Source organism: Anastrepha obliqua, chromosome 3, assembly GCF_027943255.1.
Source record: "Anastrepha obliqua isolate idAnaObli1 chromosome 3, idAnaObli1_1.0, whole genome shotgun sequence".
In the NCBI taxonomy this organism is placed as follows: domain Eukaryota; kingdom Metazoa; phylum Arthropoda; class Insecta; order Diptera; family Tephritidae; genus Anastrepha; species Anastrepha obliqua.
In genome coordinates, this window is record NC_072894.1 from 54886308 (window position 1) to 54911694 (window position 25387).

The 25387-nt window shown below is 38.1% G+C and overlaps 1 protein-coding gene across 1 annotated transcript in view; it reads left to right on the forward strand.

The window, feature by feature from the left end:
* LOC129242008 (SCY1-like protein 2) overlaps nt 1-25387 on the forward strand; it is a 151307-nt gene that overhangs the window by 14916 nt on the left and 111004 nt on the right. Inside the window, exon 4 of the mRNA XM_054878572.1 lies at nt 1705-1835. Within this exon, the coding sequence (XP_054734547.1) occupies nt 1705-1835 (131 nt within the window). The remainder of the gene's footprint in view (nt 1-1704; nt 1836-25387) is intronic.

Sequence of the window (25387 nt, forward strand, 5' to 3'; positions counted from 1 at the left end):
GCCAACAAATTTAGATGAACTAAAATAATCCATTCGGGCAACAATTGCGGCTATTCCTGTCGCAACTCTCAAAGCAGCAATGAACAACTTTTTACTAAGATGCCGCACTTGTGTCAACGAGCATGGGGGCATTTAAACTCAATTATTTTTAAAACTAGTTAAGCTACATTTAATAAAATTTAATGACCTTCAACTTGAAAAAACTGAATTCCATACACTAAAAAAAGTTATTTGAGTTTCTTAATGCAGCAAAATTCATCAGCCACCCTGTATTATATGTCAATAGATGCCGCCAGCAGTGTGTGCTAGTCGATTCTAACATAACCTAAACGTCATAAACCAAGCTTAGACATATGATAAGCAAATTGCTTCGATACATTAGTGATTTTGTTTTGGTATCATATACTTTTGGTTTTGTGAAAATGTCTGAGTTTGTGCCGAGTAATCGTCATTTGCGGAAAGTGTTGATTTTCCTCTTTAATTCGAAAAAAACGGTGGCTGAAGCGCATCGAGAGCTACAAAAAGTCTATGAAGATCCTGCTTTAAGTGAAACAACGTGCCGAGATTGGTTCCGTCGCTTCAAAGACGGTGATTTTAATGTTGACGACTGTCCGCATGAAGGAAGGCCAAAAACCTTCGAAGACGCTGAATTGGAGGCATTGCTCAATGAGGATCCGTGTAAAACGCAAGAAGAACTTACTTCAGTATTAGGAGTTACCCGCCAATCCATTTCCAAGCGATTGCATGTTTTGGGAATGATTCAGAAACAGGGGACTTGGGTTCCTTATGACTTCGCCTCGGCCGAATATTCACGCTGCGAAGGTTATGCTATGTATTTGGTGGGACCAAGTTGATGTTATTTATTATGAACTGTTAAAACCAAGCGAAACCATCACTGGGGATCAGTATCGACTTCAATTGATGCGATTGAGCCGAGCATTGCGCGAGAAGCGGCCGCAATATGCGGAAAGGCATGAAAAAGTGATTCTACAGCATGACAACGCTCTGTCTCACGTTGCCAAACCCGTTAAAACGTACCTGGAAACACTGAAATGGGAAATCCTACCCCACCCGCCATATTCTCCAGATATTGCGCCGTCCGATTATCACCTGTTCCGATCGATGGCACATGGTCTAGCTCATCAGCAGTTCCTTTCATATGAAGACATCAAGAAATGGCTTGATCCGTGGATAGCCTCAAAAGATGAAGAGTTTTACCGTGACGGTATACGAGATCTTCCAGAAAGATGGGAAAAAGTAGTATCCAGCGATGGGCAATACTTTCAATGATTCACTTGTAACCATTGATATGTTTACAAATATCAATTCCAATGAGTTTGAAACATGGCTATAAATACTTCATATTTCAATTAGATAAACCAGCTCCAAGAAGTTGTTTTTAATTTCATTGACATGTGTTTATTTATGTATGTCTACCAAACACATTTGAAAGTGAAGTGTGCAGAAAAGTTCTTCGTTCCTTTAAAGTTTACTTTTACAAAGTTGCTCTCATACGAATACTGTAGTTCAAATTTAGTTTGTTTTTTAGAATTTAAGCTTTAGCAGCAATCAATACTTTCATTCAATAATTCAGTATCAAATGTGATTGTTATTATATTATATTATATTTCAACTCATTCAATGCAATAACTGTTAAAAATATGTAATTCAAAAACTTTACTTCATATAATGGAATTACTTTAGCTGGAAGAGTCTGTGCAGAAAATGCTGCCGCGTGTACCGTTACCACTACAGGCGGCCACCTCACGTTTGGTTAGTAAAGATGCTACTGCCAGGCCGACGGCGCAACTGCTGCAACTGATTAAGTACTTTATGTAAGTAAGAATGATAAGCAGTTACGTAAAAATATAATTATTATATACTTACATGTGATATACATCAAATGCCTGTAAATATAATAGAAACTTGTGCACATGCCATATGTACGCAATAATAGCGACTCACAACCTCTTTAATTATAAACGCTTTTAAGGGTTTACATACATCCAGCAGCGCCAAAAATGTGCTAAAGGAAAAATTGTTTCTAGAAGGGATAACAATAGAAATAAATATAAAAAAATTGTGTCCATTGCTTATTAGTACTTAAACTTTATAATTTTAATTTTTTCTTTACAAAAATTAGTATATAAAAAATTACGTGACCCAAAGTATATACAACTAACCTATAGTTTCATAAACCTTAGCATATCGACTCTACATATAGGTTATGTTAGGTTTGGCAGCCGCATCGCACATAGAGACAACGATGCCACTTAGACCACGAAATGGGTCCGTTGTGAACCGCGGGGGCTGAGCTACATTTCCTTCTCCATATTAAACCATCTTGAGCTTTTGACAAAGCGTAAAAGGTTGTTGATACCTAAAATGTATAGATTATCTATATTCGTTAAGAAGTAGGATTTTAAAAATCGGTTCCTGCTTCTAGCTAGAGCTGGGCATGTGCAAAAAAGGTGTTGAATTGTTTCCAACTCCTCCTCATTTCTGCAGCTACGACAGAAATCACGCGTGTAAACGCCTAATCTCTTTGCATGATTTCCTATGAGACAATGTCCTGTGAGGCGCCCTACTAAGGTCCTGATTTGAAGTCTATTCAGTTTTGTAATACTCTTGGACAGACGTAAATTTAGCCTTGGCCATGTTTGCCTAGTAATTTCACAGGTGTTAACGCTAATCCATCTTTGATTTGCAGACCTGATTAATGCGTCCTTAATGAGAAGCTTACAAGTTGCGAGAGGTATCTCCAAAAAATTACTTATGTCTGGCAAACAGGTACCTTCTCTTGCAAGTTGGTCTGCCCTGCAGTTTCCTGGTATATCTCTGTGGCCTGGAACCCAGCATAAGATTATACGATATTGTTTGGCCATCTCATTTAGAGATTGGCGACAACGTTAGACACTCCTTGATGTTGTTTGGAATGCACCCAGGGCTCGTAGGGCAGCTTGGCTGTCTGATAGAATGCAGATATCCGTTGATGATATTCTGTTTATCTTTCGCAAGTTTAAGGCTTCATGGATAGCGTTTATTTCCGCTTGAAAAACACTACAGTGATCCGGTAGTTTAAAGGATTCACTAATAGAAAGCTCTTCGCAAAAAAACCCTGATCCTACACCGGTGTCCATTTTAGAACCGTCCGTGTAGATCTTAACGGATGTATTGGGTGTTGGATCTTCTTCAAACCATTCCAGTCTAGAAGGGATTTGCATTAGGAAATTCCTTTCGAAGCAGAGAATGGGAGGGTGATAATCTCAGTCACTGGGTATATCCGTGTAGGAGTCTAAGACGGTTGAATGTCCATGTGTGACAGTCTTCCATTGTGAGCTCGCTTTGAGCCTTAAAGCGGAGCAGGCCGCTGAGTATTTGCAGAAGAGATCTAGGGGGCAGATGTAGTATGAAGCCATGGATGGCGTGGTTTTCATGACGCCACATATTGCTAATTCCACTGATCTCTGCACCTTATTCAATAAAATAGAATAGGTTTTTTTCTGCATAGCACACCACCAGACAACATTTCCATATAGAAGAATGGGTCTGACGACAGCAGTGTAAAGCCAATGAGCAACCTTAGGTTTAATTCCCCAGGTCTTACCTAAAGCTCTCTTACAGGCATAGAAAGCTAGGTTCGCTTTCCTGACTCTTTCTAAGATGTTTGACTTCCAAGTCAGTTTCCTATCTATGATTAGTCCCAAGTACTTGGTTTCTTCCGAAATCACAAGAGCTTCCCCCTTGAGCATAATTGGACTTAGTTGAGGGATTTTGTGTTTCCTAGTGAACAATATGAGTTGTGTTTTGTCTGGGTTGACTCCTAGACCACACTTTTCTGCCCACCTAGAAAGTATGTCTAGAGCATTTTGTATTAGGTCTCTTAATGTAGATACAAATTTACCAGAGACAGCAATGACAACATCATCGGCGTAAGCTATCACCTTACAGCTTACCGATTCCAGTATTAACAGAAGTTTATTTACAACTGCGTTCCATAGAAACGGTGAGAGGACTCCACCTTACGGTGTACTTCTACTTACCAATCTCCTGAGCGCCGATTCTCCTAGTTCCGCTTCAATGATTCTGCTGTTTAGCATTTTGCCAATGAAGCCTACCAAGCCCGGTTCTACCCTAAGATCAGTGAGTGCTGCAGTAATTGCCCCCCTTTCAACATTGTTAAAGGCCCCTTCAATATCAAGGAATGCGGCTAAAGTAAATTCCTGTTTGTGAAGTGAACTCTGTGCCGTATAAATAAGTTTATGTGGAGCTGTATCTACCGATTTCCCTTTCGTGTAGGCATGTTGTGACGTAGAGATAAGATTTCTATCTATAGTTAGGCTTAAATGAAATTCTATCAACCTCTTCAAAGTTTTCAATAGCAAGGAAGAAAGAGATATCGGTCTTAAGTCTTTTGGATGGGTATGTGAGTTTCTACCAGCTTTTGGAATGAAAACAATTTTGACTTGTCTGCACTTAAGAGGTATATGACCGTAAAGAAAGCAACCCTTGAAGATTGCTAGCAGCCAGTGTGCTAGATATCCGGCGGTCTTTTGCAGTTCCACTGGGTAAATACCATCTGGGCCCGGTGATTTAAAGGTTTTGAAACTTTCAATCGCCCATAAGAGCCGATCCTCAGATATAACATCTATTCTGACTTCATGACAGTGTACTCTATCTTCCATGTCATGCCCAGTAATGTCTGAGCAGCCTGGAAAATGAGTGTCGAGTAAAAGTTCTAAAGAGTCTTTACTGGTTGTAGTGAAAGTGCCATCACTTTTCTGTAGCAGTTCCCAATTTTGAGGACTTCCCGCTAAAATCTTACGAAGTCTGGGGGTCTCAGTTGCCCCCTCAACCTCTTCACAAAAGGATTTCCAAGATTGCCTTTGGGCATTTCTGATTTCCTTCTTGTAGATTTTCAGAGCATCTTTATAATATTTCCAATCTTCTGCGAGACGTGTTTTCTTTGCCTTATTAAAAGCACTTCTGCTTGTTTTTTGAAGCTTGCTTAGTTCAACCGTCCACCACTTAGGCTTGGGTTTACCCCTCAGTCTTCTTATGGGACACGCTTTCGCTAAGGCAGCACTCATGTTGTAGGTAATTTTGTGCACCAAATTTTCTAGTCCATCTATGCTTTGCGGTACCACTGATGGACATGTTCCTAGGGTAACCCCGATACAATCTACATACTTTTCCCAGTCTGTTTTCCTGATATTTCTACCAGGCTTAGGTTTCGGTAGATTTTTACTAACCTCGAAAGAGATATATCTATGGTCAGAGAAGGAATGTTCTTCCAAAACTTTCCAGTTCCTAATTCTGTTAATAACGGAGTCAAAAGCAAAAGTAGCGTCTAACACTTCCTGTCTATTACTAATAACAAAAGTAGGTTTATTACCTTTATTGCAAATCTGTAGTTTAGTACCTATCAGATAATGAAAGAGACACTCACCTCTAGCGTCTCGTGATGCGCTTTTACATCCGCACCAATAATTAGCTTTGCGCCAAGCTTCTGCGCCTGCGCTACCAGATCTTTGATTATTAATCTCGGTAGCTCCTCATGGTCATATGCGAGGTAACAGGAAGATAGCCACATCCGTTCATTTCCCGACTCCAGGCTAATGATCAGTTGATCGGTGTCGCTGTAATTGGAGAGCATGAAAGCATTTATCCCTTTTCTTATTAGTACGCACGCTCTAGGATTACCTTTGTTGCGAGCATATATCAGTTTATATTTTTGAGTCCTTAGTCCGCACACAAGTCCATGTGATACCCATGGTTCTTGAATCAGGACAGTATGATGTCCACCTTTGGCCAGGTGGATTATGAGGTTGGCGGACGCAACCTTTGAGTGGTGAAGGTTAATTTGAAGAACCCGTAACGGCATGGTTACTGGGCTTCCTCTCCACCACCGTTTTGTTGGGATCATCTGAGTCTGACGCCAGTAGCTTCTGCTCATCAGTGAGAGTAGTATCAAGTACTCTATCTAACAAGGAACAGATACTGACGTCAGCAGATGCCTTCCGTAGCGCTGTAGCAGTATTAGAACCGGAGCCAGATTCCGCCGTGGGGCTATCTCAGCTCCAACCGGGTCCTTTAAATTAGACGTTTTGTCTTTATTATAGACCCTCAGTGTTATGGACGAAAACCCATAGCTTACTACACCGTCAGATCGCGCCAGTGCGTCCACCGAGTCCTTGCAGACTACGAAAGTAGCGCTTCGGTACTCATCTTTGGGATCGTCCAGCTTTGTGACCTTCCACGACGATGTAGGAAGCTCTGGATTACATACCCAAAGCATTTCAAGGATCCTCTGAGGGTCTGATGGCTCCGCTGGTAACCAGGCCCTAGCTGGGGATGTCATCCTAAACTGGGGATGTCATCCTTTGAAATTACCTCGAGTTTAGACCCAGGCCATACTTCGCCGATCCTTGAAATGGCTATTTTATAAAGATCAGTTGATCTCTGATCGGCACAGGCGATAAGCTTCACGTGGCTCTGATGCCATCCACAATCGCGACAGAAAGGAGCTGGACCAGGATTCCCCTTCAGAACTTGGAAGAAAACGCTTGAGAGCCTGGCTTCCACTTTCTTCCAGTGGTCAAGCGAAATAGTGCCGTCAGGGTTGCTTTTGTCAACCACCGCCCATAGCTGTTGGCCTCTGACAGCTTCGCTGTATGCAGCTGGAGAAGTCTTGTTGTTTCGGGGCTTCTTCAACGTGTTGGGGTTGTTGGGTGGGTCGTCTGACAACTGACGTTTTGGATTCGGTTCAGAACCCCGAGGGGACTCCTCCGTTACCCTTGTCGCCCAGCTAAAAGAGTGCTTCTGTTTGTCAGACCACTCCCCCTCTGGAATCGTTTTTAGGCGCTCCAGTAGTCTGAAGGCAGCACGTCTCTCCAGCAGGCTCTGCTACTGCGGAGGAATCAGTCGTTTCAGACTCAGTTTTACCACCTTTACCAGGGCTAGTCCCGGTATTGGTGGTACAGGAAGTTGACTTCTTGGCCAGAGGTTTGTTGTAAGTACCGCCACTTCTGCTGTTGCCAGGTTTGTCCTCAGCGCCAGCTTCCGCCGTACGAAATGGGCTAGCCGTGAAGGGCTTGGATGTACTGACACTTGCACTAGGCTTGGGTATCGCAGCTTCCGCCGTACTAGAAGACATCTGGTTTGGTCCAGATTTGGGGGTGGAAGCTATGGCTTCCTTTGCATTTAAGGACTGCTTGTCCATAGAGATTTTTTGTTTGAAGGACTCCATCTGGAGAGGAAATGATGGAATGATGGGAGTTTAGGATTGACAGGGGATCTACGTCGGTACGGTGATCTTCATATGGTGATTGGATGGCCACCCATTTTGCCGTAAATCGGATGGATGGTTAGCCAATCCTCATATGAAGCTTCCTCTTAGTTCGTGTTGGGTTGGTACTCATGATATGGGGGTCAAACCACCACTTAAGCCTCAACCCCGCGGCAAGGAGACCAACACATACTCTCACAATGTTTTATGGACGTCCTTACACATACTTTAGAATAACAAAAGAACCGGCAGGCTAAAAGGCTCCGAAAGTAACGGCCAGCTGCCTCAAACGAAGGACAGCTTACTGTGCTCATCAAACTCTCGTCGAGCAGTTACATTTTCTACCATAACTTTGTATCCATAGGGAATTTTTACAATCGACTTATAAAGAATAATAATCTGTAAATAAAAAAAATCAATTTAAAAAAATTCTGGACGAATGTATCCCCTTAAAGGGCGATATTAATTTTGTTTTGAAATTTGAGCTTTACCCTGGTCATATAAGATAACTCAAAATTCTTCATAAATATATGCTCGTGTATACCAAAAGCAAATCTATGAAATTTTTTTGTCATAAACCATATAGGCTTTATTTTATTCGAAAATTGGATTCATATCTTTCCCATCGCCAAGTAAATTTTTCATTTCGTGGTTCCACTTGTCGTCGAACTTTTTCTTTTAATTTTTACAAAACTCAAGTACGCAATCAGATTGAGCTAAGTCTGTGCTGTATGTCCTAGCTAAGTGAAGTTTAACTCTAGATATACAAACGGACCAAATTAACCGATTTAGAAATGATTTCTTAAATTTTCTCCATTAATTTAAGTTCTAATGCTTGATGTAGTTATATGAAAAATAGTATTTATTTATATCCGATAATTATATAAAACTTTCTATTTATTATTGTTAAATTTGCTGAGATAGGTATGTGGTATACCTACACATACCAACTGGTCAAAATGGCCGGTGAACTGAGAAAGCATGAATCCCGAGGAAGGCAACAAAGAAGTATAACTTTGGTTCTACAACGTTTGCAAAAAGGCATGTAATTGAAGGAAAAGTTAGCAGCGCTTTTTCTTTGATAATAAGAAAAATATTATAATAACACTTGGGCTGAAAAGTCCCAGATCTAACACATATATAGATGTTAATACTAACCTTAAAGGGACATCTGTTGAAATTTCATGCGAGTTATGGTGCCAAGAGTGACCTTACTTTTGTTATTTTAAAAACAGTGAATCATAAAGAATTTCGTTCTTTAATTTTACATTGCTTCTTGATGGGAAAAATACCGTTCAAGCGAAGAAATGGCTTGAAAAGTGTTATGGGATCTCCGCCCCATCAGAAACAATAATAAAACGATTGCTAGCTGACTTTAAACGTGGTCGTAGAGACTTCGGTGATTCACAACGCAGCGGACGTCCAAATGAGGCGGTAACACCAGAAAACATAAATAAATCCACAAAATCGTTTTGAACGATCGAAAAGTGAAGTTGCGTGAGTCAGCTGCCATCGTAAAGATATCAGAGGAAAGGCTTTATATTGCATGAGTATTTGACTATGAGGAAGCTCTAATCAATGTGGGTGCCGCCTTTACTAAAAACAGTAAAAAAATGTCAATAAAATGTCAATGGAAAAACTACATGAATAGAATTTCGAATTACTCCCACATCCAGATTTAGCTCCCAGCAACTACTGGTTGTTCGCAGACCTATAAATCTGTTCGCCGGTAAGAAATTCCGCTCAAATGAAGAGGTTAAATGGTATTGAAATGGTAGAGTGGCGCTAGAATGATTGCGTTGTTCTTGATGGAAATTACGTTGATGAATAAAGCTAATTTTGAGCAAAAAAAAAGTGTTTTGAGCAAAAAAAAGACCGCACTTTTCACCACATATTCTATATAATAAGAAATTCACAGAAATGAAAGCTTCTACAATTCTTGGGGAAAAGTAGCTTTTATAAGAGGAAACATTTTATTAATTTTTAACAATTTTTTATAGGCGTAGTGCCTATGAGAACAAACATCTTTTTTGTAGTTTTTCACTTGTGGCCATAAAACCAGTGACTTGAGTTTTTAGACAAACGATGACTAGGAAAGATTTCACGGATATCTTGCAATTTGAACGAAAGAATGAAACTAAAGACTAAAGAATTCTATGAATAAAAAATGAATTACATGACTCTAAAAACCCCACTAAATATAAATAATTAATATTTCGTTTCAAAAGATGTCCAGGTCAAAATGATCGGTAAAGTATATATCAATGCTTGGTATGCTTGTTAATAATAATTACACTCAGAGACTTGGACTAACGCCCTATTATTTGATACCAAGAATGATAGAATACAAGATTCCGCCCATCAGATAGGCGTGACGTCATACGGGTGCAGTTGCGTGAGAGAATTTGAAAATGTGAACAAAAACGAATAAAGAAGAAGAAATACACAAATAACACGCGAATAAATTGCACAAGAGTGACGTCACGCATACAGCAATTTCGTCAAATTCACAGAGAGGGGAATAGTAGTGTATTCTTTGCAGTATGATTTAATAGTTCTTGTCCATAGTGGGTTTCAAACCTGGTCCAGGGGGCCGGCAAACAGTTTATACTCAGTACAATATTTAAAATCAGAGTTTCTTAAGAATATACATTTTTTTATTTTTTTACCATATTTAAGCAATACACTATTGAAGCTGTGAGTCTTATAAACTTCTGCGTTTCACCTCTCAAAGGGTACGCATTGCTTGCAGGCCTTCAGTTTGCTTTGGGGCACATTGATTTAGCTGATCTAATTGCTGTGTTTACTGCAAGTGCCGTTGCTTTGTAGAAGGGTGCTAAAGAGCTATTTTCTTTTTTGTTAGTTAAGCATCTGCGTAAATAACCAAATAACGACAAAAATTCATCAACAATAGTACGAGTATGCATACATATGTAAGAAGAAACAACAGAATCGCGTGATTTGCGAAAGTATTTTGCAGTCCTGCGAGAAGAATGTCGTAAAGAGAAATTAAACAAAAAGCCTGAGAGAGATTGGCTTGGTACTTGACACTCATTAATGGAAGAGGTACTATATACTATAAACTATGAAAATACGTAATACTATGAAGAAAGTGGGAAATATCAAATATGACAATTTTACTTGTTAACGTAGCCGTCGAGATGAAAATGTGCCTCAAACGACAAAATTATTTTTTGAGTAAATATTTTTTCAACTGCTCTAAAACTCCCAGCGATATCGGAGCGGGTGATAATTTGCCTTCAATTTTTGAGTCAAATGACCTAAGGGAATAAACTGAGTCCTTTATGCAGAATATTCCTCAGGCTACTGGGGTTAACGTTTAGTTGATGAGTTGATGTTCTCGGGTTCATACTCGATTCATTTTCGATAGCCACAACTATGTACATATATATGCATTGTGTTATCAATTAACAAGAAGACTTCTCGGAGTTTTCAGTGACAGTGAGGCTGCACTGAAGGCTCTGGAGAACGCGAAGCAAACCTCAAAGATTGTTCAAGAATGAGAAAAGAAGCTTAATTCCATCGCAAGACAGAACAGGCTTGAACTCTCCGGTGGTCAAGGAAACGAAATTGTCCCCACAAGGGACAGAGGCAATAATCGGAGTCAGTTCCGCAGAAATCATGAATTGTATCAGCGATTATGTATGCAATATATATAAAGAGCGATGGTCCGGTTTAGAACGCTGCAGAACTGCAATGTATTTTGTGACAAGTTCGAACAGAAAACTGCCAAACTTTGTACTAAAACTTAGAAGGAAAGACGTTCGATTGATGGTTGGTATTACCATATTGCAGGACACAACCCATGAGGTCAGAATATGACCACCATTGGAATCATTGAGGGCCCAAAGTACCTGTCGTGCTTGGAGGAGGCGGATAGCACTGAGCACTTTCTCTGTGAGTGTCCTATCTTTGCTAGAGTACGGCTACGAGTTTTGGGTTCCAATGTCGTGAGAATGAGTGATATTCGTTCTCTATAACTGGAGGATATTTACAGATTTACAAAAAAATCTGGAAAATTCTCACAGAAATAAATGTAACAGTGGCAACAGTGGTTGGCTGAGCATAGTACAGCATAGAGGCAATGGTAAAATAGCCACGTAGTTAGGCAGAAGTCGGTAAGTGGTCGCGGCGTGAAGCGGTTGTGCATTAAAAACATAAAATAAATCACTGTTCGGAGCAGCAGTTAATCTCTTTCCACAACCTACAAACTAATTTCTTAACTATATCAGTTTTTATACATTCCTTACAATATTCTCTTTCGCTTAACGACATACAAACATACAAAGTATACGCAAGCATTTGCTTAGCATAACATATGTATAGATAACATTACTTCTCCTTTCGCTAGTCTAATGCATATATGCATATATATATATGTGCAAATATTCGCGAATTGACATTAGCAGTTCAACTTTTTGTAAACACGGCCACGCATTAAATTAAAATATAAATTATAAAGTGTTAAATTAGTTTTTTATTTCGCGATATTGAACATAGCTACCAAAAAATATTGGGAGCTCAACATTTGGTGACCCCGACGTGATCGCCGTGTTTTTTCGTGTTAATTTAATCATTTAAATTAAATAATTTAAAGTTGCATATATTCCCGTTGCGGTTTCGAGCATTTTTTTGTTGTGTACTTAGTGCGGAGTACATAAGACAGTAAATAGGACCTGTAAAATAGTGCAATAAACTTATTAACCGGTGGCGAAATTTTGTAAAACAGTTGTTCCGGCTAGTTAGATACGGTGCATTTATTTTCACTGTATAACATTGTCGTCGAGTATAACGCACCTACTTTTTTATACGTGTCGCGCAGCGTTATAGTTAACCAATTTGTTCACCATGCCATTCAGCCCGGCTACTGGTACCCCAGCAAGAGAAGATATGTGTGATGTTGGTCCAACCAATGGGCCGACTATGGGTCCGCCTATGGGCCGAGTGACATTTCTGAAGATGAAATCGAAAGCTATACTTAATCACCTTGAAAGTATAGCCACCGACTTGGATCCTGATAATCTGCACAGTAAGGATGAATATGCTCTCAACGCAATACTGGAATTATTGGTGGACCTGAAATCCAGTTTTTCGGTCACCCACACAAGTTTGGAGGAACTGGACATCGAGTCGATTACCAGTGACCTACCTGCCAAATTCGATACCACGCTAGTCAATCTCAGAGCCACTCTGCAACGAGAGATCGGGAAGCGCAGTACTTCACAACATTGCTCAACTTTTCGGATGAACACCGCGGACACACAGTCTATAATTGTAAACGCAAATCGTTCGCGTGTGCCACTACTAACGTTGCCCAAATTTAGTGGGGCTTACACGGAGTGGACCAATTTTTACGCAATGTTCACATCCGTTATCGACAAAGACAGTGAACTGACACAAGTGGACAAGCTTCAACATTTGCGGTCTTGCCTTAATGGTGCTGCTTTGGACACCGTGGGATCACTCAAGATAAACGACACTAACTACAAAATTGCATTAGAACTTTTACAAAAACGATTTGATAATAAACGTCTTATCTTTCAGGCACACATCAGGGGAATATTTGAGTTGGACAAGGTGGATTCGTCTATACACACGTTGCGGGCATTGACAGACAAGGCAATCGCGCACATGCGCGCTCTACAATCTATCGGCTCAAAAGAACAAGTATCCGATAGCATCCTCATTCAGTTGATAGTGCAAAGGTTAGACAAGGTGACTCAAGCTAAATGGGAGGAGAATTCGACAAGCAACGACCTACCCTCTTGGAACCAACTAGCTGGACTTTTAGAAAAACGCTGTCGTACACTCGAAAACGTCGAATATGCATTGCAAACACAAGTTAGCATTCCAGTAAAAGTCATCAAAAGCGTGAGTACAAATCCAAGAAAATCTTTTGTTGCTTCGAATAGCTCAGTAGGTAGTTGCGTATTTTGCGAATCCCCCGAACATCTAATTTACCGTTGTCAACGCTACGTCAATTTGTCGCCAAATCTACGCCAGAAAGAAGCTAAAAGGCTCAACCTATGTCTTAACTGTTTGAAGAAAGGTCATCAGATTCGTGACTGCAAATCGGGACCCTGTCGCAGCTGTCAAGCGAAGCATCATACACTGTTACATTTTGATCGGTTATCCATTTCACCAACTACTCAGTGCCAAGGACCTTGCACTACTTCTGAATCGAATGCTAGGACTGCATCATTATCTGTCACGTCCCATGCTCATACTCCTTCTCTTGATGTTGTGCTTCTCGCCACTGCAATTGTTCTAATTAAAAATCGTGCTGGAACCTTCGTACTTTGCCGCGCCCTCCTAGATTCGGGCTCGCAGCTTCACTTCGTTACAAGTACATATGTACGAAGCCGCGGGCACTCGACTTGACAAAAATTGAAGATTTATCAAATATTGGCAAATAATTCTACGCGAAATATTCCAATATTGACTATTTTCAAATTGTCGAGAAAATTGGCATATGGGCGGCTCGTTTTATGAATGAAAGTTCTTGCTCTTAGAACTATGAGCTCGAATTTATCAATGAATTTTTTGATGATGAGTTTTTGTTGTACAGTACAATAGTTGAAACTGTTCGGCGCCGCCGCGACTGTTCAGCGCTATGGCAACTAGAATGATGGCCACTACGCCTGCGTCTAGGACTGCATTTTGTTCTTGTAGTCGCTAGGCATAGAATTTTAGCTTTGAACTACATGCGCATTTTGAGGAATAAAGTGACTGCCCTGTGTGTGCGGTTGTATGCACATGCATATGTGTATATTAATAAGCATTGTTTTGCTTGAATTCAATTCACATATTTATATTTGCATATGCCATCTTCCTGTGTGCCTGGTAATGAAGCGTTTTGTATACAGAATTTATTGATTTGATCAATTGAACGTATATAGATAGATATAGTTAGGGCATCAAGTGTGCATATACGCACATGCACATACGTCGATGCATATGCAGAAGAAGTTGTTTTAGCATTTGCAGGAATTCGATCATTCGAATATTTACTCCCTAATTATTGCATGAAATATGAAGGCGATGCTCGTGAGGTAGGTCATGTTGCTTCAGTGCACACATACAGTGGAAAGCAAAACTGTCCGGATGTTTTGCATTAAGAAAGAAAGGTAATGAAAACAATACAATTATAGCTATATTATTAAATATATGTATTTTTTTCATTTAATTGAATATTATTTTAAATTATAAAGCACAAAAACTCATATATTTGCTTCAAGAAAAATAGAAAAAATTAAAAAAACAACAATTCCATCACTCGGGCACTTTTGCACTGATTTGTGTTATACGCATTATCACGATATTGCTTTGTTAAAATGTAACGGTATTTGTCCCTTTATTTTTTTTTTTGCTGCTAGTTCGTTGTCAATCTTTTACTCTTGAAATTTTGCATTGTTGTTTGACCTGTGAAGTGATTAAGTTGATTTTAAATTCAATAAAACAAAAAATCTTTAAAAATGAGGAAAATGCCAAAAGACATTGAAAACAATGTGATAAATTTGTTGAAAAATAATAATTCATGCCGTAAAATTGCTGAAAAGTTAAATTTAAGTAAATCTACGGTAAATGACATAAAAAAACGATGTAATGTAGCTTGCAATAATAACCAAGGTGGTCGACCAAGACTGCTTTCTGATGAAGATGGCCGGCAGATTGAGCGTTTGCTACATGATAAAACCATCAAGACACCAAAAAATGCTGCAAAACGTATTGGCAAGGATGTCAGTTCCTGGACGGCCAGATGCGCATTAAAGAGAATTAGTTTAGTAGCCAGTGTGAAAAAGAAGAAGCCAGCCCTTTCCGATAGAAATGTAAAAAGACGCCTTTATTTCTGCAAGGCCCACAAAAATTGGACGGTAGATGACTGGAAACGGCTTATTTTGAGCGACGAAACGAAAGTGAACAGATACCAGTCTGATGGAAAAGAATACTATTGGCATATGCCGCATGACCGCATCCAAAAGCACCATCTGAAGGAAACGATGAAACATGGTGGTGGCAGTATTATGGTGTGCGGATGTTTTACCTGGTGGAACATTGGACCTTTGGTGAGAATCCAAGGTATAATGAAGAAGGAGGATTATTTGAATATTCTCCACACAAATTTACCGGATTTTGTTGATAAGAGTGCTTATCCGGCCGAAGAAGTTTTTTTTCAACAAGACGGGGATCCGAAGCACACGTCTAAAATAGTTTCCACCTGGCTACAAAACCAAACTTTTAGGACAATGGAATGGCCTGCACAAAGTCCAGACCTGAATCCCATAGAAAACTTATGGGCTATTGTTAAGAGAAAGCTGGGAGCATATGAAAACCCTCCGAAAAATGTTGACGAGCTTTGGGAGAGAATACAGCATGAATGGCGAGCTCTTGACCATGATATCATCCAAAAGTTGGTAGAGAGTATGCCAAAACGTATTGAAAGCGTAATTAAAACTAAAAGCCTTTGGACGAAATATTGAATTGGCAACATTATTTGTTTTTTAGCAAATCCCGCAATCAGTGCAAAAGTGTCCGAGTAATGGAATTATTGTTTCTCAATTTTTTCTATTTTTCTTGGAGCAAATATATGATTTTTTGTGCTTTATAATTTAAAATAATATTTAATTAAATGAAAAAAATAATATACATATATTTAATAATATAGCTATATTTGTATTGTTTTCATTACCTTTCTTTCTCAATGCAAAACATCCGGACAGTTTTACTTTCCACTGTATGTATGCGTGCAACACTATATTTAATAAAGATGCAATTGAACTTAGTTGTCCCATATATGCAAATACGTTTCTTTGAAGTTTTCCTTTATTTATTTTAAAGTTTTATACTATCTAGAAAATGCATACATACAAATGTATGTATATTATTATTCCCTGTAATAAAATGTAAATTGAAAAAAATTTGGTTTGCCAAAGGAACAAAAAATGCATATTCAAATGTAAATACATATGTCGATATACCAAAACACTTGTATGCTATGAATCAATTTCGACTCAAAATATTACTAAAAATTTTCATCAAATTTGTTTAGTTTTAAATTTACTAAAACGCACATACCAAAATGTGAGAGGTAAATTAAATCAAAATATTAAAGTTACTTTGATTTGAAATGTTGGCGCATATAATAATTTCAATCATTTTTTCTTCATCACCTTTGTTTGAAAACACAAATTGAATAAATTTTCGTTTACCAAGGGAACATAAAAATGCACAAGCAAGTGCCTTGCAAAATGCCGTCGGCATTCGTCAATTTGATTTCATACAGAAACGGGGAGCGCGTAAACAAGATCGATAAACCTCAAGTCGCGGACAAAAAGTCACCTATAGAAAAAAAGAACACTGTTTTAATTGCGGATCCCCAAATCATAAACGAAAGGACTGCCGTTCGAGACAAAGTGCTTTAAGTGTAACAAATGCGGACATACGTCCAAGGAGTGCGAAAACAGGTCAAAATTTGTTAATGTCGTGGTTGAAAAAGAACGCGTAAAAGACGTTCCGGTGAACGGTGTTAACTTTTTTACTTTACTTTACTTATTTACAATGCTGGAATAATGACCAGAGACAAAATATGTTACGTGGGTGACCATCATAGTTTATTGGCTTAACTCCTCCCCCTCTTAGTGAGGAGCGTCCTCGATCCTTTACATTTAATGAACGTAAGTACGTTATTAAAGCGGAATAAAGTTACATGCAATGGCTTTGTCAAGTTACAAATTGAAAAACGTATAAGCCTGTTGACTAGACACAATGGTTTCTAGTTTGCCGATATTAAAGTATCGAAAATGAATTGTTGCGGGCTCATTACTTCCTTGTAGCGAAATGTAAAAGTACTTCGGGCGCACTCATAGTATGTGGATGAAGATGTTGCTTATATTTTGGAGCGAGCGGTAACTCGATGTTCTGCTTTAAAAACTACTTTTCTAATACTAAGTACTGGTTGATTTTATAAGCTATGTTTTAGCCGATTTTTAAATTATATTTGAAACATTTTTCCTTAAACTTAAAACTTTTTAACTACTTGTGAGATGCTCAGTTCAAACTTTTAAAGTTACAATATAATGACTTGAATTGCAAATAGTCCTTCGATTTTCTGCAAGTAGCGTGTCTGAACGTTAAGCTTAAACTTATATGAAAACTTCATCAAAAAGTAGGCTTATTTCAAATTGTCCTTATGGACCACCCTCCCTTTAATAAGAAGCGTAGTTCCCAAGTCTTTTTCTATTATCTGTTCATCGTAAAGGGGGGTTAATTTATTACCAAGTCTGGTGTTTCTTTTTACCAGTACCTTGTCACCTGCATGAAATTTACGTTCTATTCTGTTTTTGTTATGAGTATTTAGCTCTAGTTGCTGTGCGTGTTTCAAACGTGCCGGTATTTCCGTGCTTATATTTGTATTTTCGGTCATAGGTCGAAATATATCAATTGGCCTTTTGTTGGTTACCGAATGAATTGTTTTATTGTATTCGATAGTCGCCAATAAAATTAAATCCCGCGTGTCCTCAATGCTCCTTTCCAATTTAATGCATCTAGCAATCTCTATCAATGTGCTGTGGAACCGTTCCACCTGCCCGTTAGATGCACTGTGGAGGGGTGGGGCATTAACAATTTCAATACCAAAACTGTTGGCAAGGAGATATCTGACAGTATTGGAATTAAATGATTTATCATTATCACAATAAATGGTTTTAGCATTAGGGAATATGTTCAAAAGTTGCATGAGCTGAGGCTTTATATCTACAATAGTTCTAGATTGTACAATTTGCACAACTGCAAATTTGGAAAATTTGTCCAAACATGTTAAAAAAAATTTTGAATCCGTTGAAAATACATCAATGTGCAATATTTCTCTTAAATATGCGGGGATTGGTGTTTCAGCTATTTTATGCCGTTGATGATGTCTATTATATTTTGATTTTGAACAGATTTTGCAGTTTCCTACCGCTTCTTTTGCTTTCTTTTACAGTTTTGGAAAAAAGTAATCGTTTAAAATTTGTTTTACATTTTCTTGTGCTGCGCGGTGAGCGCGATTATGTTCTGTTATTATTATTTCCATCTTATCATTTTGGTCAACGATATCAGTCACAAATTTCTTAGCATATTTAAACTTGGTATTTGGAAATAATTGGACAAGATCATGTTGGATATGGGCTAGAATAGGCAAACTGCAATGAATTGCATTAACTACGTTTGTGTTTACAAGGTCTTGAATAGTTCCTAGCAGAGTGTTTTTGTCACGAAATTGAATAACAAGTCCTGTCCTATTTCCAAATACAATAAAAGTTCGTTTAGATGGGTTCTCAGCTTCTTCAATAATAATCTGGTTTTTGAAACAGTTTATGGGTTTTTCGACTGCCTGTATGGTATACGTCAAAGACCGTTCACTATGAATTGTTGCACAATCGGAATTCGTATCCTGTTCTACCAAGTTAACCTGCTGTCGCGACAAGGCATCTGCGACATTGTTCTCCTTTCCTGGTTTGTAGTGCAATTTTGCGTTATGCTCATCAATAAATGCCCTCCAACGCTTGAGTTTTGCATTCGAGTTTCTATCGGAAACTGCAAATGTTAGCGGTTGGTGGTCAAGTGCTTTACACCATAGAGATAATTTCTGAGATTTTTTAATGCCCATACTATGGCCAGGAGCTCCCTTTCGTTTGTTGCAAAATTGAGCTCATTACCTTTCAAGGTTCTAGATATCATGGTGATTGGCCTGCCATCCTGAGACAGAACATGGTTAGAGGCATCGGTAGTCAAATCAAAATGTTTTTTGAAATCAGGGTAAGCGAGCATAACATCTTCGGATATTAAAATACGTTTCAAAGTATCAAAAGCTTGGTATTGCATTGAATCTAATGTTATTTTTACTTTCTTCGACTGATTAGCGCTGACTTTTCCATTCTCACCTTTTAGAATGTCAGTCAAAGGTTTGGCTATGCTGGCAAAGTCTTTGATGAAGCATCTGTAATAGTTTGCCAGTCCCAAAAATGATCTTAGAGAGTATAAATTTTCGGGGGCTGGGAAGTTCAGTATTGTATGTACCTTGTCTGGGCACGTTTTAATACCTCCTCTTGAAACGATAAACCCGATACTCGATTTCGTTTTTAAAGAACTGAGACTTTCCTACTGAAACCCTCATATTGCCATCATATAAGCTCTTTAAAACCCAGTTTACGTCCCCTCAACATGTTTCTCTTTTGTTTGCGAAAATATTATGACGTCGTCTACGTAAACATAACAGCTTTTGCCTATTCGTTCCCGTAGCACGTCGTCTATGGCCTCTGGAATATGCTTGGGGCGTTTTTTAAACCGAATGGCGGTCTGCAAAATTCATATTTGCCATTGCTTACGGAAAATGCTGTTTTCTCCCTATCTCGCTCTGCGAGTTCGATTTGGTGAAAGCCCGATTTTAAGTCAAGTGTTGAAAAATATTGCGACTGAGCCATGTTAGACAAGATCGATGTTACATTTGGTATTGGATACTTGTCATCGATGGTAACTTCATTTAACTTTCGAAAATCTACCACCAAGCGTTTTTTCCTGTTCCCTAACTCATCGAAGCCTTTTTTGTCCACCACCCAAATTGGATTATTATATGGAGATCTAGAGGGTCTAATAATGCCATTATGCAAAAGTTCTTTTATTTCATTTTTCACAAAATCTGCTACTCCTAATGGATAAGCGTATAACTTAGAGTATATGGGCTCTTCATGTTTGGTACGAATGGTTGCGACTATATTAGTGTTATATGGTAAAGACTCATTTAGATCAGCAAACGCGTTTGATCGTTTACGTATCATTTTTAAAAACTCATCTTTCACTGCGAGCGGTACGCTTTCATGTTTAATTTGTATAATGTTTATGTTTTCACATTAAGTAAATAATAACTTTTCTATACCAAAGTCGTGGGTAACAATACCTTTTTTTTAGGTCCACATTAGCATTAACCTGCGTTAGCAAGTCAAGCCCAATTATCGCATCAAAATTTATTAAAGTTGGCAAAATAACAAAATCAGAACTTATTCCAAATAAATGTACTTTACATTTTTCACTTACTTTAGTTTCGCCATGAATTGACTTAACTAAAAATGGTTTGGCTAAAGGTACGATTCCTTTTAGCTCCTTAAAGCCTTAAAGGGTCTTATATAACTTTTTGAGGCCCCTGTATCTATTAACATTTTTATAATTCTTTTCTCATCTCCTATTGTTCTGCTAACCCAAGGCAGCAGTGACCTTTTCCTAAAAAATTTATCTCTTCCTCAATATCCTCAACTTCACTCTTTACCAAGTCATCGTAAGAAATTTTTCCAGCCCTATCTTGGGTAATATGGTTAATTCTTTGCATTTTAGGCCCGGTACTCCTCTCAAAATCAGAGCGACGCTTAGTTTGTTGTCCTAGGTTACCAGTATTTTGAGGAAATTGTCTTTGCCTAGACCCTTGAAAATTATTGGCTTTGGTTTGATCTAAGGTATCGTTCGGCGAATTTTTGAGCTCAAAGTTTGATGGACGACGAAAGCGAGACGTTGACGGATCTATTTCCATCTGTTCATGTCCTTTCTGCGTACCGTTTTGAGTAAAACTATGTTTTTGTTGCCAATTGTAATTATGCTGGAAATGTGGATTCTTATGGGTATTCAAATATTCCAACTGACCATTGCAGTTTTCAAGAGACCTTCTGTCAGAAGGTTGGCTTCTGCTATTATCATCAAAACGCTTCGAAAAAAGTGTCGCGAAGGTGTAACGTTCATGATTCGCTTCTAGTTCCTGAGCAAGTGCCAAAGCAGACGGCAAGTCAGTTGGCCTTGTAGAAAATAAAATGTCGCAAAGGGGTTTTCTGAGGCCAAAAATAAAAACGCGTAACGCATCCTTTCTGTATTTTTCATTTATGGAATTCGCTAAATTGCCCTCGTAGGTCATTATGGTTTTATTCGTAAGAAGTGTGAGCTTTCTCTCCACTTCATCATAAAATTGTATAATCGTCAGATTCCCCTGCCGTAAAGTGCTAAGCTCCGGCCGTTTATCTGCATAGGTAAAATCTAGCCTAGCTATAATGGCCTTGAAATTTAGCACAGTATTGAATGAAGCTAAAACATTGTCTGCCGGGCGCCTAATTTTGTTCCGAATTAGTGCCACCGCTTGGTAGTGCTTTGCACTTCCCTCATACCTCTCATAGAGTTTGTAGGCCGTGTGCGCAGCCTGCCTCCATGAAAGATAATCTCTCTTTGCCGTTAAACTCAGGTAACGATTTGACAAGGTCAAGGGTTTCGTCACATTGTACATTTCCTTCAATTCTAACCTCTTCAAATGGGTCTACGTTTCCAGGCAATGTAGTAGCAAACTTTTTTGTGATTTGTTCTAATTTTTTATCAAACTCTTCTTTCTGCGATTTTAGTGCAGCCGAAATCGCTGCAGTAATTATAGCCGTCAACTCATTAGAGTTCATACTTACTTCGCTTTTATCCTCTAAAATTAACGTATCAAAAAGGTTAGCGAATTCAAGGTCGCACATAAACTCTTAAGTATAACACGCGGTTTTAAAAGGGATTCTTTTGCATAAGCAAGTGCTTTAATAGAAAAACTGGGAAAACAGTTCGAGAAGGGAAAAAGGTCACCAAAAATTCACAAAGACAATTTTTCGAAATAAGCCAATGCCTCTTTGAATTATTTTAGTATTTCGTAAAATAAGTGAGCATATCACTTACATATTTAATCTCCTTTTTTAAATTAATTATTCTTTTGTTTGTTGGGCGCCAATTAAACAATTATATTTGATATAATATTAATTTTTTAATAATGAATACTTTTGTATCACATAGTAGTAGTACATCTTATTACTCCAGTTGCCGCAAACAGAAAGAAAGCTTAATTCTAATTAGAATACCCTGAAACCACCGCTGCTCACATTCCGCTACTCACTCTCCGCTGCATTCCAATACTCCAATGAAATTCTGGTCTTTTACTTCATTTCCAATTAGAACGACTACCAACAAGGTGTTCAGTCTCCGCTGCCAGCAATAGACACCGCTCTCCCAGCATTCAACGTACTCTTGCATTGCAAGTGTTCGCGAAGCCGTTAACTATTTTACTTATTTACAATGCTGGAATAATGACAAGAGACAAAATATGTTACGTGGGTGACCATCATAGTTTATTGGCTTAACTTGCACAACCCAAACGACGATGGTTGTGCCAAATGGCACTATTCAATACGACATGTTGTTAGGCTGGGGACACTGTGTGACAAAAAAAAAATTAAATATACTTTTATGGAGACCTAGCACAACTTATGGCTATAGAAAAACTAAACAAAATGGTATGGGAGAAATTTCCAATACACCCCCAAAATCAGATTTTCAGTAGGTTGATGTGAAGAATCACTCCTAACTTCGCCAATTTCCATCCGATTTCGAATTGGTTTTTTTAGTTCGATAGAACAAAAACAAGCCTTTTTGACAGTTTGTTGACAATTTTTCTGAAATGACAACTGACGAGACTGTAGACGGAAGTAATTGGAATTTTTTTATTTTTTCTCTATTTTTTCAACTTTGACATAATTTTTACGATATTATCCGATATTGAGGATTTTTTTTAGTACACTGCTGTTATAGTAAATTTAATTTTGGATCAAATGAGCTATAATTGACTGTAATTGAATTAAAATTAATAGAGTTGTGTGAGTTTTAAGATTTTTTTTTTTTTTTTTTACTAATTTGGTATGTAGGCATCGAAGCATGAAAATGATAACAAGTGTCATTATAAACACATAATATTTATTAGAGTATTGTGCAGTGCAGCATTGTACGGTATGGTACGGTGCGGTACGGTGGAGTACACAACGGAACTGGTTCCAAACTTAAAAATGCATTGGAAACGGCCCTTTGGAGTTTAGTATGGTACGGTACATTTGTCATTCTCTTCATCAGTTTTGAATACTTCTCTGTAAGAAATTCGATCATCATCATTCATCTGAAGTCGTCATCAACTAAATTCCATTGTTTAAATCGAGAAGCGAGCGTTTCAGATTGTCTTCCCGATAGAAGTAAATCACGAGAAAGATCCTGAAAATCTGAATTTGATACAATGTGTCGTTCTGAAGACTTACAACCAGACGGAAAGTACTCTTCATCATCAGGTTTATTGTTATCAGTTTGATCATCATCAGCAATGAATTGAACTTCCTACAGTTCCTGCAGTTGAGTCAATCATATCGTCCAAGACTACGGGGTTCTTAACAGTTGCAATATCAGCATACTTTATGTGCTTTCGAGCTTTATAATGATGACCGTTTACGTCTGTTTTATAAAAATAACAATTACTGGTTTATGATAAGGCTGATGATGCCACATCATCGGAGAATATTGAGAAATTCGACTTTTCTGGCAACGTTTTGATTTATATGTCTTGAATTTCAATGAAACAAACAATAAAACTTTGACGTTTTAATAAGGTTAAATTATAATAACAAACTTCTTTTGTTAATCAATGTACAGTGTGAACTTTGGTACACTTGTGAGCTTTTCCATATTTCTATTGAAAAAAAATGTGCTATAATATGTCAGATATTTTCGTAAGTTCTAACCAGTTCTGTTGTATGCAGTACAATGTACTCTTATGTATACATATATACTCCTATAAATATTACCTGTCTATAATAACGCATCAAAACATGTCCTTATTCCCATTGAGCGTAAGTTATACCTACATACCAAATTAGTAAAAAAAAAAACAAATAAAATCTTAAAACTCACACAACTCTTTTAATTTTAATTCAATTACAGTCAATTATAGCTCATTCGACGCAAAATTAAATTTACTATAACAGCAGTGTACTAAAAAAATCCTCAATATCGGATAATATCGTAAAAATTATGTCAAAGTTGAAAAAATAGAGAAAAAATAAAAAAATTCCAATTACTTCCGTCTACAGTCTCGTCAGTTGTCATTTAAGAAAAATTGTCAACAAACTGTCAAAAAGGCTTGTTTTTGTTCTATCGAACTAAAAAAACCAATTCGAAATCGGATGGAAATTGGCGAAGTTAGGAGTGATTCTTCACATCAACCTACTGAAAATCGGTTTTATGGCCATAAAACGAGATTTTGGGGGTGTATTGGAAATTTCTCCTATACCATTTTTCTTAGTTTTACTATACCTACAAGTTGTACTAGGTCTCCATAAAAGTATAAAATCACTGTCGCACAGTGTATTCGTTTATATCCTTGCGGTCGCAACAAAACATAAAAGAGCCATCGAACGCGAACATTTACAACATAGTTGAGTCATCTAAAGAAATAATGGTTCCGTCGCGATTCGAAAAGCAAGTGCGAGAAATGATTACGGATTATAAGCCTGCAGCTGTAACGAAGGAAAGCATCATATCCCTGAGTATTGTTCAGGATACTACAATGAAACCATTGCATCATTCACCGAGGCGGTTGCCTCATCATGAACAAAAACAACAAGGAATAGTGCGGAAATCCTTGTCGGACTTTGGCAGCCGAATCGTAGTAGTAAGAAAGAAAGACGGCAGCAGAAGGATCTGTATCGACTATAGAAACCTGAATTCGATGGTGCTGAAAGATCGGTTCCCGGTGCCGGTTATTGACGATGTACTTGAAAAATTGCAGAAAGGAAAGTTTTTTACAGTTATGGATCTGGAAAATGGTTTTTTTCATGTCAAGATAGACCAAAGAAGGTGTATTCGAATTCAATAGAGCGCCTTTTGGGTTCTGCAACTCACCTGCAGTTTTCAGCCGTTACGTAAATCACATCTTCCAAGACTTGATTAACAAAGATATCATGGATTTGTATATCGATGACATAATCATCTACGCTTCTACGACAGAAGAATGTTTAAACAAAATGAAAATGGTCTTAGAAACAGCAGCGAGTTGGAGTTTAAATATCAAGTGGAAGAAGTGTAGTTTCTTACAGTCAAGGATAGACTTTCTTGGTCACACAGTCGAGGATGGAAGAATCTCACCAGGAGAAGAAAAGACTAGAGCCGTAAAAAAGTTTCCGACGCCTCAAAACATAAAGGCAGTCCAGTTATTTCTTAGATTGA